This window comes from Anabrus simplex, chromosome 10 (genome assembly GCF_040414725.1).
Source record: "Anabrus simplex isolate iqAnaSimp1 chromosome 10, ASM4041472v1, whole genome shotgun sequence".
In the NCBI taxonomy this organism is placed as follows: Eukaryota; Metazoa; Arthropoda; class Insecta; order Orthoptera; family Tettigoniidae; genus Anabrus; species Anabrus simplex.
Window position 1 is genome coordinate 42183757 of NC_090274.1, and position 22899 is coordinate 42206655.

General features: G+C 40.6%; 1 protein-coding gene across 1 annotated transcript in view; it reads left to right on the forward strand.

Annotated features, from left to right (window-relative positions):
* Positions 1–22899, forward strand: part of LOC136881951 (kinesin-like protein KIF12) — a 385645-nt gene that overhangs the window by 214832 nt on the left and 147914 nt on the right. Inside the window, exons 3-4 of the mRNA XM_067154417.2 lie at positions 9632–9721; positions 15558–15636. Coding sequence (XP_067010518.2) covers positions 9632–9721; positions 15558–15636 — 169 coding nt within the window. The remainder of the gene's footprint in view (positions 1–9631; positions 9722–15557; positions 15637–22899) is intronic.

Genomic DNA, 22899 nt, shown 5'->3' on the forward strand with positions numbered 1-22899 from the left:
ATAAACTATAAGAATATATTCTTTATTTATTCCCAAAAATTACAATCCGTTCGTTAATCATCGTTATCCGGTCGATTAGATTAGCAGTTTGCCTTTTTTTTCTACCACTAATGTGAGTTCATGCAGAGTTTCACTTAAGCCTTTATAACTACATTCGGTGTGTACATTTTTCAAAAAATCAAAAATAGCCTATGGGTATTGAACCAAGGAACACATTACAGAAATAATTATGTGTATACATTAACTTGGCTACGATTTAAAGGAAAAAGAAAACGAGTAATGAAACAAGAGATTTTCGGCGGGTTTTCCCGGAACCGCACTTAGGCCGGAAATAATTTTCGAATTTTTTGTTTGTTTGCTAGAGCTTTCAAAAACTCACAATTTGAAACCTTTCTGGGCTCTTTATCCCTTCAACTTCCAGCACAATTGAGGCAATTGCTGAATTAATTGTACGTTTTTCGTCGAATGGGGACCCCCTTACTTTGTCTGCTAAGACATGATTTCAACATTAAGAAATGAAATTCAATGTCATATCAAGGAGAACTGCACGTGAAAGGAACATCATTTTCGGCACGGTAACGGCTGATGTGACGTCTCTACCGTCAAATTTTGTCGCGTTACTGTTGCACAAATTTTCGGATTGCCTCCAGCCGTAGGACACATTCGTGTCAAAAAAGAAAAAAAACAAGCAAGATGATGGTGTATTTTGCATTGTAAAGCATACATGGTTCCATAAGGCTGGAACGTCATTCCTAGACATTTAAACTCTCATTTAGTGTTGTCAGCGCGAACTTGCGCTGATTTTTTTCTTAGCCAAAGTTTCGAGCGACCCCTTCCTTGGCCTCTTTTTTGGACCTGTCTATATATTTTTTTGTAGTGATGTTGAGGGATATTAGTTTGCCTGGTATGAAGTTCGAAGTTTCTCTGTGGTTCTATGGATTATAGCCGCTTCCACGCAAAGTTTCGTTTCTTATACGTACCTTTATACATCGCTACACTTTGATTATTTTCATTTATTAACCCTAGAGCACTAACCCTATTTCGCCACACATTATTACTAACCCTTAGTAAATTTGACTACTCCAATTTATAATTATTATATTTTCTACGTAACAGCTTATATTTGGCAAGATTTTGGATATTTAGAGTTCCTATAGTGTCGTAAACTTAACATGAATCAAAATACGTAGATATTAAATAATTTTATGTGATTATTTATTAAATATAGAAAACTTGGCACACAAAAAATATTAAATGAACACGTTTTATAAGAAATGAATTTTATAACACAACATATTCAAATAAACCCTTCAAATTATGAATGTGTGTTATTTACATCACAAAGAAACCAAAACTACCAAGAAAATAAATAAAAATATAAATGTAAAAAAAGGCATGAGACACATTATACTTTTAAGTTCACACTATCACAAACCGTTCCTCGATATGACAACACCCACCCAATTATTACAAGAATGAACAAAGATATCAACAATCCCATATGCCACAGTCAATAACTGCTCGAAAAAATCAGCTACACAGAATGGTGGCAGGTACGCATGCGTGGAAGGCAATAAACTATACCGTTCTGCTACCTACCGTCGTAAAATTTACCAAGGGTTAGTGTTCTAGGGTTAATATCCACAGCCTGTTTCCAGTCATTCGATTGGGTCGGGAGTGGAATGAATGAAGCCCCCATCTAGCGGCGAGGATAGGAATTATGCCGGCTGCCGAATCCTATCGCACTTCCCTGGGTCAATGATTGAGGACTGACAGATGAAATGAAATGATATTGGAGAATGTTGCTGGAATGAAAGATGACAGGGAAAACTGGAGTACCCAGAGTAAAACCTGCCCCGCCTCCGCTTTGTCCAGCACAAATCTCTCATGGAGTGACCGGGATTTGAACCACGGAATCCAGCAATGAGAGGCCGGTGCGCTGCCGCATGAGCCAATCATACGGCATGTAAAATTAGTATTACAAACTCTGAAGGTTCGGTGTTATTCAGAAATAGCTCATACGGATTTATGAGCGATATTGAAGTGGTTAATGGAGCCTCCGTGGCTCAGACGGCAGCGCGTCGGCCTCTCACCTCTAAATACCGTGGTTCAAATCCCGGTCACTCCATGTGAGATTTGTGCTGGACAAAGCGGAGGCGGGACATGTTTTTTCTCCGGGTACTCCGGTTTTCCCTGTCATCTTTCATTCCAACAACACTCTCCATTATCATTTCATACCATTTATCACTCATTACTAAATCATTTTGGGAGTGGCAACCCCATCGTACTAATAGCCTATATATGGTTCATTCATTACATCCCTGACCCTGTCAAAGACTGGAAAACAGGTTGTAGATTTTCATTAAAGTGGTTAATGATGCGAAATGAAATGTGAAATATTATCTCTTTAAATATGAACCGTATATAAACATTAAATATAAAAACAATGCTGTAACGATGATACTGAAAATGTCGGGAAAAAAAAGTAAAGTACAACCCACAGCAGTTCTCAAGCATGGATAACCACGCTTAACATTCTCAACAATACAATCGTAGAATCCAGACGCTTTGCACAGAATGGGCTAGAGATGGCAAACGAATATCGATATATCGAAAATATCGATATTTAAGATGGAAATATCGATATATGGACATCGATATTTTGAGGTCCGATATATTGTCGATATCGATATTTTGTGCCGAATATATCAATATTTCTGTCTAATACTTTGGGCTACGATTTGATTCTTTTTCAGACCCTTTCAATATGTGCATTCTACAGTTACGAAATTTGAATTTCCATTTCTCAATTCACTTCTGTAAATACAGTGATATCACAACTCGTTCATCGTGCATAGCATTACACGTTAGCTAGGCAATACTTGAGCATTATAGCGACCTGTCCCAGCAGAGTTACTGTTTTCAAAGGCCGGTAACACCATCAGGAAAAAGAGAAACCGATTAAATGGCAAACTGTTATCAAAGCTGCGTTTTTCTAAATGGCTTACCTAACAGGTATTGGCAATTGACCTAAGATCATCATCGTGGGGTTTTTTTCACGAACAAATAGAATTGCAGAGCTGAGAAAGAAGTTGGGAAGAAAATGTTTTATTATTTTATAGAGCTCTGATAATTATCAGAAGTACTTCGTATACAAAATTATACGTTTGTAGTTTTTTCTTATGGTTTTTTGGTGTAAGTTATTAGCTCGTTACTAGACACCTTGCATATACTGTTTTCCTATGTATCATAACATCTTTCAGTTGTAAATGTTTTTATAATGTGTCATTGTAGTGAAAAAGTCATGTTACTTGGTCATAGTTTTATGCTTGTTTTCTGATCTGTGTCAAGACTTATTAAACCTAATGAATCCTTTAATCATAGTGTTAAATGTAAAACTAGACAATAATGGATAATAGCACCATTATTTTAAAAACGGATATATCGGCGATATATCGATATTTTGAAGACCGATATTTTAATGACATCGATATTTTAATACCGATGTATCGAAAACCGATATATCGATATTTTGAAAAGTTTTGCCATCACTAAGAATGGCGCGCTCATTCTTCAGCTGGTGTGTTAAGAAAAAAATTAGCAACGAATTTACACGAATGACGACGAACGTGGCTTTCCGTGATCCCCCTACTTCTTTTTTTGCTATTTGCTTTACGTCGCACCGTCACAGATATGTCTTACGGCGACGATGGGATAGGAAAGGCCTAGGAATTGGAAGGAAGCGGTCGTGGCCTTAATTAAGGTACAGCCCCGGCATTTGCCTGGTGTGAAAATGGGAAACCACGGAAAACTATCTTCAGGGCTGCCGACAGTGGGGCTCGAACCCACTATCTCCCGATTACTGGATACTGGCCGCACGTAAGCGACTGCAGCTATCGAGCTTGATCCCCCTACTTCTGAGCGAAATGAGTAGGATATTCATTAGTGAAGACAACCGCAGGGAAAAACACAAGGAAGGTTAATTTTTGCGGAAACAGTTTGAGTTACGAAGAACCCGCGCATGACATTGATCGTATACATTGGATTTCATTGCCACACGGTGCACTTAATGTTTCGATAGGGCCAACAGTTTACCCATTATTTGAGTTGGTGTACGGTAAAAACTGCCCAAATAAAGGACATACCCCTATAAAATCCCCCACTAGTTTGAAAAGGGGAAATTTTTACAAATCTAAAGTATCCCTTGGCGTGCTCAGAACTTCAAGCTGTATCTGTACCAAATTTCAGCTGAATCGGTGCAGAAGTTTTCGAGCCTGTCCGAAACAAACAAACAAACAAACAAACAAACAAACAAACAAACAAACAAACAAAAACAGGCACACATACACATACCATCTAATTTTAATTAATAGTATAACTATCTGACAGCTACTTGGGGATCGTGTGTGCCGACGCTACGTAATTGTCAGACGAATTAGTGCAGTACAACTCGTCATACCTAACAGCCAGACCATGACATGATAGCACATTCTCGATAGCGTGATATGGCACGAAATATCATCGACCACGACAAGTATCGAGCTGAATACAAGGACAGCATAGCTAATATCAAACACAAACATGCTTTGTAACTCTCCCAAATATACAAGCATGGGTTGATATTTACAGTGATGTAAAAAAAATAAAGGAATATAGTAATCAGACTGAATTACAGTTACCTCAGAAATATTTTACTTAATTTTTTCAACAAGTCATCAGTTAAATGACAAATACTTTATAGAACATGTCTTCAGGAAATCGCTGACAATCTTTTCCGCATGGTGCTAAGTCCGGAGTGTATGGAGGATGTTGTCAAACCTCCCATTTGAATCGCTGCAGCAGTTCGGGCGTTTGGCGGGCCGTGTGAGGTGTTGCGTTATCGTGCAATTTTCCATGGGATTATCATGTGTTCGGTAGGCTGAAAAAGGATCAGGTGTCTCCAGGTGGTTACTTAGCGCTGGAGATGATTTCTACGCATCCGGATTCGAAAAGTTGGTTGACCGTTCCGAGAAATATTTGCAGTATCCTGGGAAAATTGTGGAAAAGTGAATTTACATTGTCATAGCCGTGTTGCCTATGTGTAGGTGGTTTCATAAATGGCCATAACTTGGAAGTGTAATTACCTTTTGATTCGTCCTCGTACAAAGATTCATATGGAACAAAATTGCTCATTTTGTGTGTGTTTTTAAAAAAACATGGATATGTTCTGGGTTGGCCGGCCCTGCGGTGTAGGGGTAGTGAGCTTGCCTTGTACCCGGAGACCCCAGGTTCGATTGCCGGCCATGTCAGGGATTTTTACCTGGACCTGATGGCTGGTTCGAGGTCCACTCAGCCTACGTGATTACTAGGGCCCGGGTTCTTACGTAATTAAATATTGCACTGCTTTACTTGTAGACAATTGAAAATGAAAATTTTCGGCGAATTCTAGTTCTGTGTTTCGTTTTACATATTTTTACATCTTGTGTGAAAATGTAACATTGTTGTATATATTTTTAGAAATAAAAATAAAAATTGTGTGGGCTCGTTTAATTTTCAGGTTATAGTAAAATAATTGGCGAATTGCATCTCATATATAATATATGCCTTTGCTGGCAGGACCTATTGTTTACGGTGCACTATGTCTTCTGGTTTGGGCTAGAGCAATTTTGTTACTTTCATCGATCTGTCTCTGTCTTATCCTTGGCTATGACAATATGAAAGTGACTGAGGTATGAGCGATGCTAGTAATGCCATTCCTTGTGCAGGCAGTCCCTGCAATGAATGGTGTGAAAACGTTGCTCATAGGGTCGGTTGATGCGTGCATTTCAGTGGGCTTGGCAGACTGATATGTAATAGCAACTTCTGGCTCGGCGAGGAAAGCAACGGGAAACTACCTCACTCCTCATTTCCCTCGTACGCCTCTTCAGTGATGCCTAGGCCACCTATGACAGCTGATGGCAGAGCTGTTGAGGATCCAACCAGCCTTAGGGCTGAAGACTGAACATACACATACATAGAACATATTTCACTTTCTAAAGTTGTCTTAAAATTCCTTTATCGTTGCTATTTCTAACCCTTTTTTCTGTGGAATACAGTAATTCCGACTGCCTCAAATAAAGTACATAACCCCTTTAAAATCCCCCACTAGTTTGAAAAGGGGGAATATATACAAATATATATAATATATATACAATATATACAAATCTAAAGTATAAACTGTATACAACAGCACTATTCCATTCTCAGCTGAGAAGGGTAGGTGCGTTTCATTGGTCAGAGTTTTTTTTTTTTTTTTTTTTGCTTTACGTCGCACCGACACAGATAGGTCTTATGGCGACGATGGGACAGGAAGGGGCTAGAAGTGGGAATGAAGCGGCCGTGGCCTTAATTAAGGTACAGCCCTAGCATTTGCCTGGTGTGAACATGGGAAACCACCGACAGTGGGGTTCGAACCACTATCTCCCGGATGCAAGCTCACAGCTGCGCGCCCCTAACCGCACGGCCAACTCGCCTGGTGGTCAGAGTTTCCTTGCAGTCTTAAAACAAAATATTTAATTAATTACATATTTATGAATATTACTTATTTTGTGAATATTACATATTTAATTAATTACATATTTTGTGAATATTACATATTTAATTAATTACGTATTTTGTGAATATTGCATATTTAATTAATTACGCATTTTGTGAATATTCCGTACATATTTAATTACATATTTTATTAATATTACGTATTGTGTCAACATTACATATTTTATTAATATGTTATGAATATTACATATTTTGTGAACATTGCATATTTAATTAATTACATATTTATGAATATTACTTATTTTGTGAATATTATATATTTAATTAATTACATATTTTGTGAATATTACATATTTAATTAATATTACATATTTCATACTTTGATATTCCATAAAAATCCGGCCCGTAGTGCTTACAATTGAAGAGCTATCTGACAGATCGCGGCCTCGGTGTAGAAAACCAAGAATACCAGCCGGGAGTATTCGTTGTGCTGACCACACGACACCTCATAATCTGCAGGCCTTCGGGATGAGCAGCGGTCGCTTGGTAGGCCAAGGCCCTTCGGGGCTGTTGCGCCATGGGGAAGTTTATGTTCTGGGTAAAGGGACAATTTTCCGACACCACTGGAACCATGAAAACCAGTGTTCGTCTGCTAAAAAGTGGTGGTGATGATTATTGTTTTAAGAGGAAGTACAACCGGGCAACCAACATCTATAGGACACTAATCACAGAGGAAATAATTGGAAGGGAATCGACACTTCGAAAAGAAAATGAAGGTATCCGCCAAAGGAAGACAAGGGCCACGAGGGGTGTGAAAATAAGACGCCTACAATTCACAAGCCTAATATCTTTGGGGTCGAAAAAGAACAACGAAGGTTTCATAGGATACATGAAAGTGGAAAATCTTGCACAAGTTAATGGAAACAATGCCAGGACTCAGCTGAGGGCCACGTGGTCGCCGGCCAACGCTCCGACGTTAATAGCCCCTGGGGCCCCTTTCAGTCGCCTCTTACGACAGGAAGGGGGTACCGTGTGTGTTATTCTACCGCCCCCAACCGAAGGGGGTCGTCTGCTAAAAACTTTGCACTCGTAGAGTTTCTTCGCTACACGAAAAAGCGTAGAATCATGGGTAAGATTTTGGGCTTGGAAGACGATAGAGTGAGTGCGGATTCTTTAGTTGTTCCCTTCTTAGTAGCTTCTTACGACATGCACCAATTTTCAAGCTCCAGGATACGAGACTGCATGCTTTCGGCACAATCTGCCATTATGACCAAGTTCTCAGCATAGGCTAAACTGCTTATATCTAAAATAATTTTCTTTTATAATAACGTAACTGAGAGCCTCCGTGGCTCAAACGGCAGCGCGTCGGCCTCTCACTGCTGGATACCGTGGTTCAAATCCCGGTCATTCCATGTGAGCTTTGTGCTGGACTAAGCGGAGGCGGGACAGGTTTTTCTCCGGGTACTCCGGTTTTCCCTGTCATCTTTCATTCCAGCAACACTCCCCATTCTCATATTATAGCATCTATCAGTCATTAACATATCACTTTGGGAGTGCGACCCCATCGTAATAATAGCCTGTATATGATTCATTCATTACATCCCTGACCCGGTCACTGACTGGAAAACAGGTTGTAGGTTTTCAATAACGTAACTGAACCCCTTCCTGCCACTTTATATCTTTCAGGAGATGATCCATGTAAAGTATGAAGACTAAAGGTGAAAGATTATAGTCTTTTCTAACAGCTGTAAGTATCTAGAACCAAGAACTCATTCTACCATCGATTCTCACTTCAGCACAGTAGGGGAAATTTCGGAGTTGGCCTAGACCCCCTGGAACATCCTCTAAATACGTCCTTGTGTGAGTTTGCACCTTTTGAACACATGCTGTTCCAACGCAGTTAGATGTGTGTTGCATATTGTAATGGCGTATCTTGATGTTCAGATCATATTTGCAATTTGAGTAACCGGTGTATCGACAGGACATTCCTGAACTACATAATAAACAGTCTGGTTTTCAGGTCCACAGTCACAACTTGGAGAATCATGCTGAAGTTTACGCAAACGTTTCTTGAAGACCATAACACAGAAACTTACAGAATCACAAGAGCAAGCAAGACTCACTTTGTGACGAGGTAGGGTTGAACATCTTGGACAATGGAAGAAAACCTCGTGAAGAATTACCAGCTGGACGTATGGGGTACTGGACGACATGGAGATCTCTAAACAGGCTGCGCTCAGGTGTTACTGGGTGCAAGACCAATCTGCACACGTGGATTCTGTTTTGTGTGACTGATGAAATGCAGACTAAGAACCATCCTCTAGACTGTCATCTTTGTCCTGCCAAATCTCCTGAGAAAGAGCTGCTTGAGGAATGCTAATTTCTGGTGCACCGCAATATGAACCTTTGGTGCACAGTTTATTCCTATTTATTTTCTATAGATATTTTTTGTACGTCTTAACATGTAAATCTCCTTCTGACACGATATAAATGAAACTTTGGGAAGTAATTTTCTTCCACTTGTGCAGGAGATCGGCACACCTGCCAGTCTTCGTTTTTATTCGGTTAATAGACAACCAAATCTTGCGTGGCAACTCAAAGCCAGGTGGCTTTGACGACATGCACGACATCTTCAGTTGTTCCGTCGTAGCATTAATCTGCCATGTCTGTCTCCAGCAGTTATTACTATTAAAGCAGTTGCCAAATAACATCCTTGCAGTTTCCTGGGGTGGGTGACGAGAGCGAAGCCTTCCTTTACTGATGGTTGGGATGTCTGCGTGAGCAGAGAGATAAGGATTTTTCTGCAGTTTTTTGTACTCTTGTACAAGTGCTCTTTCCCGCCGCGTAGAATAAGGTGTTATGTGGATAAGTATGCGCATGGTATGGTTGAGCTGTGTGTCAACAAGTCTTGTACGAGTACTATTCATCCAAGCCGGAGAGTAATATTCCACAACAGGGTAAAGCAACGCCAGAGCTGAAGTATGGAGTGTCCATGCAGAATATCCCCATGTTGTGCCACAGAGTTTCTGGAGAATGTTATTTCAAGTTTTGATTTTGGCAGGTGTCCTTAATAGCGCACTGGTGCCACTAGTTCTTACTATGCTCCTGTTTGTTCCAGCTCCACTGTCTCGGATCGCTTGGACCAGACTATGACCCCTGGGCAGAGAAGAGGTTTGTCACCGGAAGACAACATCAACGTGGTCGTCAGGTGAGTGGATACTGTCACAGTCATTACAAGGAATAAGATATTTATGTAATACCAATGCCTAAATATGTGCATACATATGGACTAAAGATGTACAAAATGTGGAGTAAAATATGGTCTATTTTTTAAACAAAGAAACCTATGTAAAATAATGTAAAGTACAACCTGTGACAATACAGTTCGGTGAATAGTCCTGTACTATCAACATAGATGAACAATGCACGACAGTGACCTTACTGTCCTTCGAAATAGTCCCCTCCCATAACTATGTACTGCTGAGATCGGCGATACATGTTCTGGAAACTTTGCAGGAAGGCTTCCTTTGGGATGGTGTTCAAAAGTCTCGTCATGTTTCGTTGGATGTCAGGAATATCGTCAAATCTCTTTCCTTTCAAAGCGAGTTTGATGCGTGACTTTTCTGCTCTGACCATTTTCCGACAAGGGGATCCTGGAGAACGCAATTCCATGTTTGCCGTTTCGTTTCAGGGTCGCACCTGAGACACCAGGTTTTATCCTCAGTGACAATACAGTTCAAGAAATTTGGTGTCGCATCCGCCGTTTTGACAAAATCCTGTGAAGCCTCTATACGTGCCTGCTTCTGATCGTCAGTCAAGTGATGTGGCACAAGACGAGAACACGTTTGCCTCTTCCCTAACTTCTGGGTAACAATTTGTCGCACGGATTCACGGTTAATCTGCAGTTCATCCGCTATCATGCGCACAGTTAATCGCCGATCGTTCATGATTAATGTCCTCACCTGCTCAATGTTTTCGTCACTGACGGCGGTCGCCGGTCTTCCGCTGCGGGGGTTGTCAGAAACACTTTCCCGGTCTCCTCGAAAACGGGCGAACCACTCGTACACATACTTCAAGGACAGTGCTTGATCTTCATAAACACGTACCAGCATCGCACGCGTTTCTTTCGCTGTCTTGCCAAGCTTAAAACAAAACTGGTACATTGATATTTTGGTCGTTCAGGTTCCTGTTCGCAGTTCAGAACCAACGCACTAAACTCGCGCTGTGTCAAACAGGTCTTACACGGCACACACACGATGCTCAACTGAACAACGTTGGGAGCAGGTGGTCAAAACCTGCTGCTACGCAGGTGCAACGTTGTGTGTCGCCAGTGTTGCCGGATCGACCGTTCTGACTTCGTTCACCGAACTTTATCACAGGTTGTATATACAGGATGTATCAAAACTCAACTGCAAAACATCAGAAATGAACTTCTCATAACTTGCTTGTTTACTTGTTTAAAGAGGCCTAACGTCTAGGTCATCGGCCCATTCCTCATAACTTATAGAGAGAAGGAATAAAATGAGGTTATGAAAATATGGGTGCGGAAATAAATAATTTCAGAGTTATCCGACCTTTGCTTGGCCACCACACTCTCCTGAATTAAATCCCCTGGACTTTCACGTATTTACAATATTATTTACGTTGCACCGACGCAGGCAGGTATTATGCCGACGATGGGATAGGAAAGGGCTAGGAATGGGAAGGAAGCGACCTTGGTCTTAATTAAGGTACAGCCCATCATTTGTCCTGGTGTGAAAATGGGAAACCACGGAAAACCCTCTTCAGGGCTGCCGAGAGTGGGATTAGAAACCATTATACCCGCAATGCAAGCTGTCGGCTACATGACCCAAACCTCACAGCCAGTCATTCGGTTCTTTAAATTTTAGGGACACATTAAATCTGTCGTGTATCAGACTGCTGTTGATGATGGACCAAGTCTCTGTAAGCGCACTGTGGAAGCCTGTCGTACAGTACACATTATACTAGAGATTTTTGAACGTATTCGACATTCGATGTGAAGACAAGTGGAGGGCTTTAATTCAGACAGGAGGAGGTCACTCTGAACGCTATTGGGAGAGTCGGATTGCAATGGCGTTACTGTAAGTCGGATAACTCTGAAATTATGCCATTTCGGCCCCACGTTGTTATATAATTCTCTCTCTATGTGAAGAATCTATTCTTGAAGTTTACCCTGGAGTTTTGACACACACTGTATGTACTGAATCAAATTTTCATACTTATAAAAACAGTACAGATAAAGATGTCTTGCCTTAAACATGAAAGGCACAGATTAAGAGTTGTACCTTCTTTTTCTGTCATCGGTCACAACGGGTTAAGTGAGAAGGCCAAAGCCGAAATGAAAGAAAAACGTACACATAGAACAGAACTTGCTTTCCACATTTCATAGATATACCAGAATCCAGATTGTAAATATTGATGCTAGAAAAAAAAAAAAAAAGAAAGTGTCTTCCAACAAGAAGAACGTCGAACCCATACAATAAGGAACATGTTACAAACTTGGACCATAAAAGCTAAAGACAGGAACCGAATCAACGCCTTTGAAATGTGGTGTTGGAGAAGGATGTTGCGAATACCGTGGACAGCCAGGCGAACAAATGATTCTGTCATCCGGGAAATTGGAATACAAGAAAGTTTATGCTAAGTTGTGTACCAGAGAATCCTGCAATTCTTTGGTCACATTATGAGAAGAAAGGATGACAACCTGGAAAAATTAATTGTCCAAGGAAAAGTTTCTGGCGCAAGGACACGAGGACGGGTGGCAAAAAGATGAGTTGATCAAGTAAGAGATATCATGGACTTACCATGGAGAGTTACTGTCCGGAAAACGCAAGTACGTACAGAATGGTATCAGCTTATAAAAGAAACAACAAAGTCCTTGGGTCACGATACTCAGTCATGAGTGGAACGACTGTAGAGAGAGATGTAAAACGCGAGTTTTCCTCGATTATGGAAAAATATGTACTGTACCCGAAAATATGGAAAAAAATGATTTCCATTCACTCCAAATATGTTAATTTGTAATTTTACGGCAACATTTTAACGGTAGTTATTGAAAAATATCGCTTATGTGTTTAATATAAATCCAAGTCCTAGACAATAATTAGAAGGTATTCTTCCCAAATGATTCCCCAGATATCGTGATGAGCCTTAGTGGGGGAGAAGTGCAGTTTGTAGTCTGTTTTATCGATCCGATGTAATGTAGGATGACCCGGTTAATACACACATATATTTAATAATAGTCTATTTACAAAGTCTCTGTACTCCACATAGCAGGTAGTCCGGCTCGCTGGTTTTACCTGGACGGGCGATAATCCTCATTGTCAGACCTCACTTTCACCTTGCTCGTAGTGTCAGTCCTCACAGCAGCTTCACATACACAGGTTTTGAACACACAGTCCGCCAGCAATCACGGCGAACGACGACTATTCCTTGGCTCGACTCCAGACAAGTCCGAAAATTCACACAATCGACACAGTCAATGTGGCCGCTCTACACAGTGAACTACTCGATAGGGCACTAAAACATAGCGCAACTAAACAACAGCGACCACACTTTAACATTATTCTTTGTTGTACTCGCACAATAACCACTCCTACACAACCGCTCGGTGCGGTCCTATTTGTATCTCTCTGTTAATGAAGTACTAGAATCTTCGCGATACGGCTAGAGAAGGAATACTCTCCTTTCATCTTCGAGAAGGGCCGTGACGGAACCAGACGGAAGCACAGTACAAGGAGAGGCTGGAGAAGTGACACAGTTCGAGAAGGTGAACGGACTAGACGAAAGCTATGTAGCCTTCAGCTACCCGGGGTACGAAGAAGAAGAGGAAGGCTTAAGAAATGCTTTACGACTCCACTGATGTTGAAACATTAGCAGCTGCCGACAATAAAGTGCAAACGCTTTCCGCTAACCCTGGGGGATCTGCGATAACAGCTCCACAACCAAGACGTCACCAAGGAAGATACATCGATGACAAAAAGAGGAGGAGGAAGAAGAATAAAAATGAAGGTATCAGCGAAAGGAAGGAAAGAATCATGAATGGGGTGAAAATAAGACTCTCTAGACCTTACAATCTAAATACCGTCGGGATCGGAAACAAGAACAAGAGTTGACCAAAGAAGGTCGGATAGGAGAGATGAAATCGAGGAACGTGTCACAAGTGGAAGCAATACGAGATAGCCTACAGCTAGAGGACGCATGGTTGCCAACCTACGCTCTCAGGTTGAAAGCTTCTGGGTCCGATTTCAATAGCCTTTTTAAACAGGTAGGGGATACTTTGGATACATTCAGGCACCCCCCGGTCACAGGAGGTTGTGTTATGTGTATATGAAATAGAGTCCTGGCTGAACTGTTAGCGTCGTCACTTTCGGTTCAGAGGGCTTCGGGTTCGATTCTTGGCCGAGTCGGAGATTTTAACCTTAAATCGTTCTCGTGGCTCGGGGACCGCTACTTCCCCACGTGCTCGTCCCCTTAATTTCCGGTAACAGATAAATTTGCCTGGAATTAAGTCATAAGATTGACTTAATTCATCGCCATGTGGTCTAAACCGTTGTATGGGGGGTGTCAACGGCTGATGGAAGGGTAAGTCAGCTGTTCTGTTTGTGTGTGTTTATTTGCGTGTCTCTCTCTCTCACACTGTGTGTGTGTGTGTGTGTGTGTGTGAGAGAGAGAGAGAGAGGCTGAGTATGGAGGACAGAAATGTTGCACATCCACTTGAATAGCCCACGAGCCACCAATGGTACTTATACAGGGTTATTCACCTAAGACGTTACAGAAAACATTAAAGATATTGGTATTCTGTTTTCATATTCGTAAATGATACCCAGGGGCTTGTAAAATAATGTGCTACTTATTCTCTTGGGGTGATTAATAACCGAGATATTAATACTAACTCCATAGGGAATGGCACAAGTTCATACAGCTGTCCTAAAAGTTCAACTGCGTACAAGTTCAAATATGTAAGCATTTTCAAAATCGGACAGTTACTTTTGAGTTATCAATAATAACAACATGCGCGGTTTTGCATGCCGCATCAGACGGCGTGTATTCGGGCAAGCAGATTCCTGGGTGTGATTTCAGCCACAGAATGGATACCACATGTAATGGGTTTGCAAAGTGTGTATGACAGGCGAACTCATGACAGGACAGGGAGGGTTGATGTTTTTATAAGGAATAAAATAAATACGTTGCACCTTTGCGATAGGCCACGGCCGACGTCCTCTCCAAATCCTTCCCATTCCCATCCGTGGAGTAAAACGCCAAACTGAGCGAAACCTGTTACACATGAATTTCAAAACTAAACAAAACAAAACTTTAATCTTCCTTCTCCGTTGTATGTTCGCCGGTCATACAATGACGTTACACACCCAGGGTATGTGACGGTACATCACATTATGTTTACAGTACATGCCTGGTATCCGTTCTCTGGCTGGAATCAATGCCAGAAAACAGCTTGCGTGCCAGTACGTCCGCACGCTTGTCTGATGCGGATCGCAAAAGCCCAAATGCGGTTTTTATTGATAACTAAAAAACTGTCCGATTTTGAAAATACTTACATATTTGAACTTGTTCGCAGTTGGACATTTAAAATATGGAATTAGTATGAATATCTCGGTTATTAATCATCCCATAGAATAAGTAGCACATTATTTTAGAAACCCCTGATTATTATTTACAAATATCAAAACAGAATACCGATATCTTTAATTGTTTATGCGTTATTTTCGTGTAACATATTAGGTGAATAACCCTGTATAATAAAATGTAGGGACATTCTTGTTTGCTTGTAGGGCCACAACCTAAAACGATTTGGCAGCTCTGTTTGGAAACCAATTCGTCATTCGCAGCTGAAATTTTGCGTGAATCAAATGAGTGAAAAGCGTTTTTTGTCCACCGACGTTCATCTCGATATTTCGGACGTTGATTGGGAATGATTCCTTGATAGAAACTATCAGATACTGAATATACCTGTTTACTCCTAGATTTAACAGTCGATAATAATTTATTTCCTTTCCTACTAGGGTGCGCCCGCTCAGCTCCAAAGAAATGAAGACTGCAGATGATTCCGTGGTACAGTTTCCAGGCAATGGACAGATTGTGGTAAGTAGAACACCTTTCACTTACGATGTTGTTGGAAGTTTTCCAGAAAGAATTGGGGGAATTCTTAGTGAGTACTGTTTTAAGAGAAGTACAATTGGTACATCGAAACCTCCATGGCTCAGGCGGCAGCGCGTCGATCTCTCACCGCTGGGTTTCGTGGTTCAAATCCCGGCCACTCCATGTGAGATTTGTGCTGGACAAAGCGGAGGCGGGACAGGTTTTCTCCGGGTACTCCGGTTTTCCCTGTCATCTTTAATTCCAGCAACACTCTCCAATATAATTTCATTTCATCTGTCAGTCATTAATCATTGCCCCAGAGGAGTGCGACAGGTCTCGGCGGCCGGCACAATTCCTATTCTCGCCGCTAGATGGGGCTTCATTCATTCCATTCCTGACCTGATCACTGACTGGAAAACAGGTTGTAGGTTTCCATTATTATTATTATTATTATTATTATTATTATTATTATTATTATTATTATTATTATTATTATTATTATTATTATTATTATTATTATTATTACAAAGAATTTCGACCGGGTGAGTTGCCCGTGCGGTTAGGGGCGAGCAGCTGTGAGCTCACATCCGGGAGATAGTGGATTCGAATCTCTCTGTTGGCAGCCCTGAAGATGGTTTTCCGTGGTTTCCCATTTTCACACCAGGCAAATGCTGGGGCTGTACCTTAATTAAGGCCATCGTCGCTTCCTTCCAACTCCTAGACCTTTCCTATACCATCTTCGACATAAGACCTATCTGTGTCGGTACGACGTAAAGCACATTGTAATAATAATTATAATTATAATAATAATAATAATAATAATAATAATAATAATAATAATAATAATAAATTTGGAACATAATGTATTTATCTTCAAAGCCCGCCTGGTGCCCGTGATCGTTAAGGCTTTGAAATCTAAACGGTCTGACAGGGAGGTTAGCCGGTTCGAGTCCCGTTCGTTGAAAAAATCATCAGAATGTTGGCCGTCAGGGTAGGGGAGGTGGTGGTATACAATTTCTAATCACTAGATTACGTGCCAAAATCCTGGATTAAATTCCAAACCTCTCTGCAATGCTCATATGGAGTGAGTGCATATGACTCTGTTGTTGGTGATTCGTCCGTCGGATGGAGACATTAAGCCTTGAGCAGACCCCTGCAGGAGTAGGCTCTGTTCCGGCACCTGGTTTCACCCTCTCCCTTCCTACTATCATATATCACATCATTCTCTTATCTCATTAACGCAAAACGAAGACAGCTGGCTTGGTGATGAGTAGAAACTCTCCAATTGTTCATCTAAGAATTGGAGATGAGGAGATGGATATTGTAGACACCTTTGAGTATTTAGGTAGTGTTCTGTCACCATACAACACCATACATCAAGAGATTAGCAACAGAATACATTAAGCTTCCAAATTCTATTACTCTGTACGTCAAATATTTTGGGATGAAACATTTCTGTTAGTTTCCAAGATCAGCATGTACAAAATATATCTGGTACGTACATTGACGTATGGCCTGGAAACAGCAATACTTACTGGACCGACAAAGAGTCGTCTTCAAGCAACAGAAATGAAGTTCCTCCGTTCTTGTCTACAAAGAAAATGGATAAAATAAGGAATGTGGATATCCGGCAACAGCTTGGATTGGAAAGAAGCTTGCTGGAGACTCTAGAAGTGAAGAGATTGCAATGGCAAGGTCACATGAAAAGAATGGACCCTCACAGGACTCCTTGAACTTACTTTGACCACAACGTCCCTAGGAAGAGACTAAGAGGAAGACCTCGTGATATTTCGGAAAAATAGATATTGAAGGACCTTGAAACTGGAGATGTGAACTGGCGTCGCATATATGAGCAGCATCTGTGGATGGATAGGACAAACTGGAGGAGGTTCGTACACAATCGCACCCGGCTTGCTGGAGCGAAGAAATGATGATAATGATGATGATGATGATGATGATGATGAACGCCTCTGATGAGGAAGGGCATCCAGTTTTAAAGACCGCCACGGCAGATTAATCTCGCCTCATACCGGATCCCGTAGATAAACGGAACAAGGGTTGGACAAACAAACAAAGTATATATTTGCAACGGATCAGAAGATATTTGAGGTGAACAATTCAGCTGAATAACCCTGTATATTTTATGATATGTTATCTGCACCGTCAATACATTCGAGTGCTTTTCAGAACTGCAAAAAGATATCATCTCGTGTCGTCCTACTGAAGTATTATCGACTGTCTAGTCAGCCACATCACTCGGCGAGAAAGTAAATTATTGAAGGCTGCTTGTAGTTCTGAGTAAACCTTGCATTGTCATAGTTTATGATAAATGCACAGCAGAGAATTTCGTGGAAAACATTTCGTCAATACGCCCCCGGCCTCGAGAAGACGACGTTTTACTTGTTTACGAATCTTCAGTGACAACCTGTCTGCTCCCTTTCACCCAAAAGGAAAACATCAATATAATAAGCGAGAAAGATTGTGATCAGAATACAACCAACTTGTTCAGTAGGTCAGTAAGCGTCTTCAAACTTCAAGTAGTAACGGTTTGCACAAACCTCAAAGTTATTACGTGAGACGTTTCAGAGGAAACCAAACAACAATTGAGTCTGACTGACTGACTGACTGACTGACTGACTGACTGACTGACTGACTGACTGATTCATCATCGCCGAGCCAAAACTACTGGACATAATGAAACGAAATTGCGGAGATACATTTCTATTCGGGTGTAGGTGCTCACTAAGGGAGGATTTTTGGATATTCCGTCGCTAAGGGGGATGAAAACGGGGGTGAATTTTTAAAATGAATATATCTATATCTAAAAAACTTAAAAGCTTACAGACGTAAAAATTGGTATTCGGAATCTCCTTTAAAAATAAAGAAACATGTATTCTTTTGTTTTCGGAAAATCCCATTGGGGGAGACGAAAAAAGTTTGGGGGAAGCGGGTTGAACACCTATTATGAGGAGACTTATATCTCAAAAACTGAAGATGTTACAGACATGAAAATTGGTATTTGGAATCCCCTTTGAAAATGAAGAAACACGTATTTTTGTGTTTTTGGATAATCCGATGAATAGGGGGTGAACAGGCGTGACAAACGGGGTGAATTTTTTAAATTTTTAAAAAGACTGTATCTGCAAATTATCTCAGACACGTAACATATTACAGATTTGAAAACTGGAATTTCCTGTAGAAGTAAAGAAACATAAATATTTTATTTCGGAAAATCCACTTAAGGGGAACTGAAAAAGGGGGTGAATTTTTTAAAATGGCATATGTACAGTATATATCATGAAATTAACATGTTGCAGACGTGAAAATTGGTATTTGGAATCTCCATTTAAAACAAGGAAACACATATTCTTTGGTGTTCGAAAAAAACTTTTACGGGAGGTGGGTAAAAAAATTGAAAAACTAGTTGAATTATTTGTATGATGCAAAGTAAAAGCAAAGCAAAGTCACCTCCGTACAGGCCATGAAGGTCCTTGGAGGAGTGGAAGGTAAAGGCTTCCACCATTGTTAACCTCGGCACGTGATGGGGTAGAGTGGTTAGCTCTACGCCCGGCCGCCGGCCGCCTTTGCCCTCAGGAATTAACCTGGTACTCATTTTTGGTGTAGGCTGAGTGAACCTCAGGGCCGTATGCACCTCCGGAAGTGAAAATCTCGTTTCTTAAATTTTACGACTTCCTGACGGGGATTCGAACCCACGTCCTTCCGGGCGAACCGAGCACGCCTTTACCGCCTCGGCCAGGCAGCCCCTTATTTGTATGATAATGTATGTATATATACCAAACAACCTAAAGATGTTACAAACGTGAAAACTGGTATTTAGAATCTCCTTTAAAAATAAAGAACCACGTATTTGGTGGGGAGAATCAACTCGTTAGGAGGGTGGGGGGGGGGGGGGGGGATGAAAACAGAGATGAATTCCTTTTACAAGGACACTTATATCTCAAAAACTGAAGATGTTACAGTCGTGATAATTGGTATTGTGCCCTTTTCAAAGCATGTGTGGTGGTGCTCCTCTTGATAGACTGTTGCTCCGGCTGCTGCTGAAAATAAAAATACTCACCGCTCACGTAGACTCTTTCCTCGGGTGTGGTACGTCCCATGGATTTCCTCGTGGTCGTGGCCAAAAATAAAAGGGTGAGGAAATGAAATAACAACGTATCAAGCTATCTACAAATAAAGTTACCCAAGACTGAATCGAAATTGAATGAAATATAATTTATTAACAAAGATTGCAATAGCAAGATTAAGTGAAAACAAAATAAAAACAAACTGGATTTAAATGGTAATTAGCTAAAATTAAAAAAACTCAAAAGTTTTGCAAAAATAGGCTACTAATTAGATGGATTAGTTGAAATTAAATAAATAACACTGTGAATAAACAAAATACTCGTCGGCAGACGGTTATGCAAAAACCTGTAGCCTTCCAAGTTAGACTCAACACTCGTAAACTTGAGTCTCAAATTATAAATGATGCTTGTTGTTTTAAGGGGCCTAACATCGAAGGTCATCGGCCCCTCAAATTATAAATATCGAAGCTTGCAAATCAATTGAAATTAAAATAATTAATTAATTAAACCAATTAGAATAGTATGTGACAAGAGCCTCCGTGGCTCAGACGGCAGCGCGTCGGCCTCTCACCGCTGGATACCGTGGTTCAAATCCCGGTCACTCCATGTGAGATTTGTGCTGGACAAAGCGGAGGCGGGACAGGTTTTCCTCCGGGTACTCCGGTTTTCCCTGTCATCTTTCATTCCAGCAACACTCTCCGTTCTCATTTCATAACATCTATCAGTCATTAATAAATCACTTCGGGAGTGGCGACCCCATCGTACTAATAGCCTATATCTGCTTCATTCCTTCCATCCCTGACCCGGTCAATGACTGGAAAACAGGTTGTAGGTTTTCATTTTCAGAATAGTATGTGACAAACTCACATGTTTACTTATCTACCTTCTCTTGAATCAATGACCTTATAAGTTACTTTAGAATGTTAAAAGTACATTTAAAGAAAAAAGAAAAAGAACCATAAACCCTCTTCCAGTTGGACATTATTTTTCTTAAAATTATAAACTTTGACACATAATTACCTCCAAGAGGCTGACAGATAACCACAAAGGCTGTGTTACATTTAAATTAAAATAAAGGATAGAAATGAATTGTTCAACCATGACACAACCTAAATTTAATTCCTGTGATGGCCTCTGGACAAAAACATTACAAAATACCTCAGTCTTTAAATGAGCCAAATGAACTCGCCTTTTAACATAGTTCCATTGCCGCTTATTACTGTTAATCTAAACAAACCATTGTGATACATTTCATTGTTGCTGGTGGCAGGTTCCACCTTGTTAGATCAACTTGCGGCATTAATTTTCCATTACAGTCAACCAAAGGTCGGTTCATTTGCAGAATTTAACGTTAATTTACCTAAATTGGTAGTGGTGATTACTTCATTTATTTGCGGTGCCTTTATGGAAGTGCAAAGAACTTGCTGTAATCTATTGACTGTGAATACCAGGTGGTCCTACTAACCTAACACTTGAAATTTATATTTACAAGATACACACAGCACTGTCCACATAGTGCACATCAAAAGAAAAAGTCGAAACACTAATAAATCTAAGCTATGCCTACAATGAATTTTACTGAAATAATCTGACATCCGCGTACCTTCAATGTAACTAGGCTTAAATCACGGTTAATCAAAAATAAGACAGAAAGGAAAATTATAAATATCTAAAAAACATAATCCTCGCCTACATCAAAAATTAAGTACACGATTAATCAAATCCATCATCATCATCATCTGTTTACCCTCCAGGTTCGGTTTTTCCCTCGGACTCAGCGAGGGATCCCACCTCTACCGCCTCAAGGGCAGTGTTCTGGAGCTTCAGACTCTTGGTCGGGGGATACAACTGGGGAGAATGACCAGTACCTCGCCCAAGCGGCCTCACCTGCTATGCTGAACAGGGGCCTTGTGGAGGGATGGGAAGATTGGAAGGGATAGACAAGGAAGAAGGAAGGAAGCGGCCGTGGCCTTAAGTTAGGTACCATCCCGGCATTCGCCTGGAGAAGTGGGAAACCACGGAAAACCACTTCGAGGATGGCTGAGGTGTAAATCGAACCCATATCTACTCAGTTGACCTCTCGAGGCTGAGTGGACCCCGTTCCAGCCCTCGTACCACTTTTCAAATTTTCGTGGCAGAGCCGGGAATCGAACCCGGACCTCCGGGGGTGGCAGCTAATCACGCTAACCACTACACCACAGAGGCGGACTAATCAAATCCATACAGTTGTATATTTATTTACCAGCTTTTAGAGACGCCGAGGTGCTATTGGTGGCAATCACATTAAATAATACATTTATCTATGGCTGATACTCTAAAACTTTAAACTAGAAAATAAAACATTTCCACAATAATCACAGCATAAGTCCAAAACTTATTGCTAGCTCCGCTCAGATTTCATGTTTCAACTCGGCCCCATATTTGGAATATCTCCGTGTATCTCATCATCCCTGCTAATATTTTTCGTATTCAACATTTTCCGTCCATTGTTATCATATCTATTTTACCGTAGACTTAAACTCACATCTCTTGTGCTAATTTTTATCATTTTCCATTATTACCTCATATTATCAACGCAGCATCGCTCTATTACACATGTGCTAAATAATCTCACAAGTTCATTCTGCCGTTCTCATAAGCATAATACGACATTCATTTGATATACGCTGTAACTTTTTGATGATAATAATAAATAAAATCATGAATAAAAATATATAAATAAAATTACTCAAAAACTTAATAAAATTAATAAACATAATGAACCGAAATGTCCGTAGTATGGGCGCCAGAGTTCACCAGAATGGATCCCTCGAATTTAGATAAGAGCATGATAAACTGTATATCCCAGGGCGTGTACATAATGCTGCGTACTGGTACATCTGCTGCAGGCCTTACCTAACCTCCTGAAAACGATTAAATAGGTAGGAACTGCACCTAGGTTCATCAATAACTTCACTGATTCTAAAATAGCTAACTATATTCTTAACAAAATCCGTGCATGAGCACCTCATCAACACACAAAATTATACATATAATACACACACAAAATATTGCTGGAAGACTCCATATTTACAACAACAACAATAATGAAAACCGTGGGAAAACGAAAGCGAGAACTAAGCTACCATTTGTAGATAGTCCGATGAACAATGTACATGTATGAAGATAAATACCCTTCACT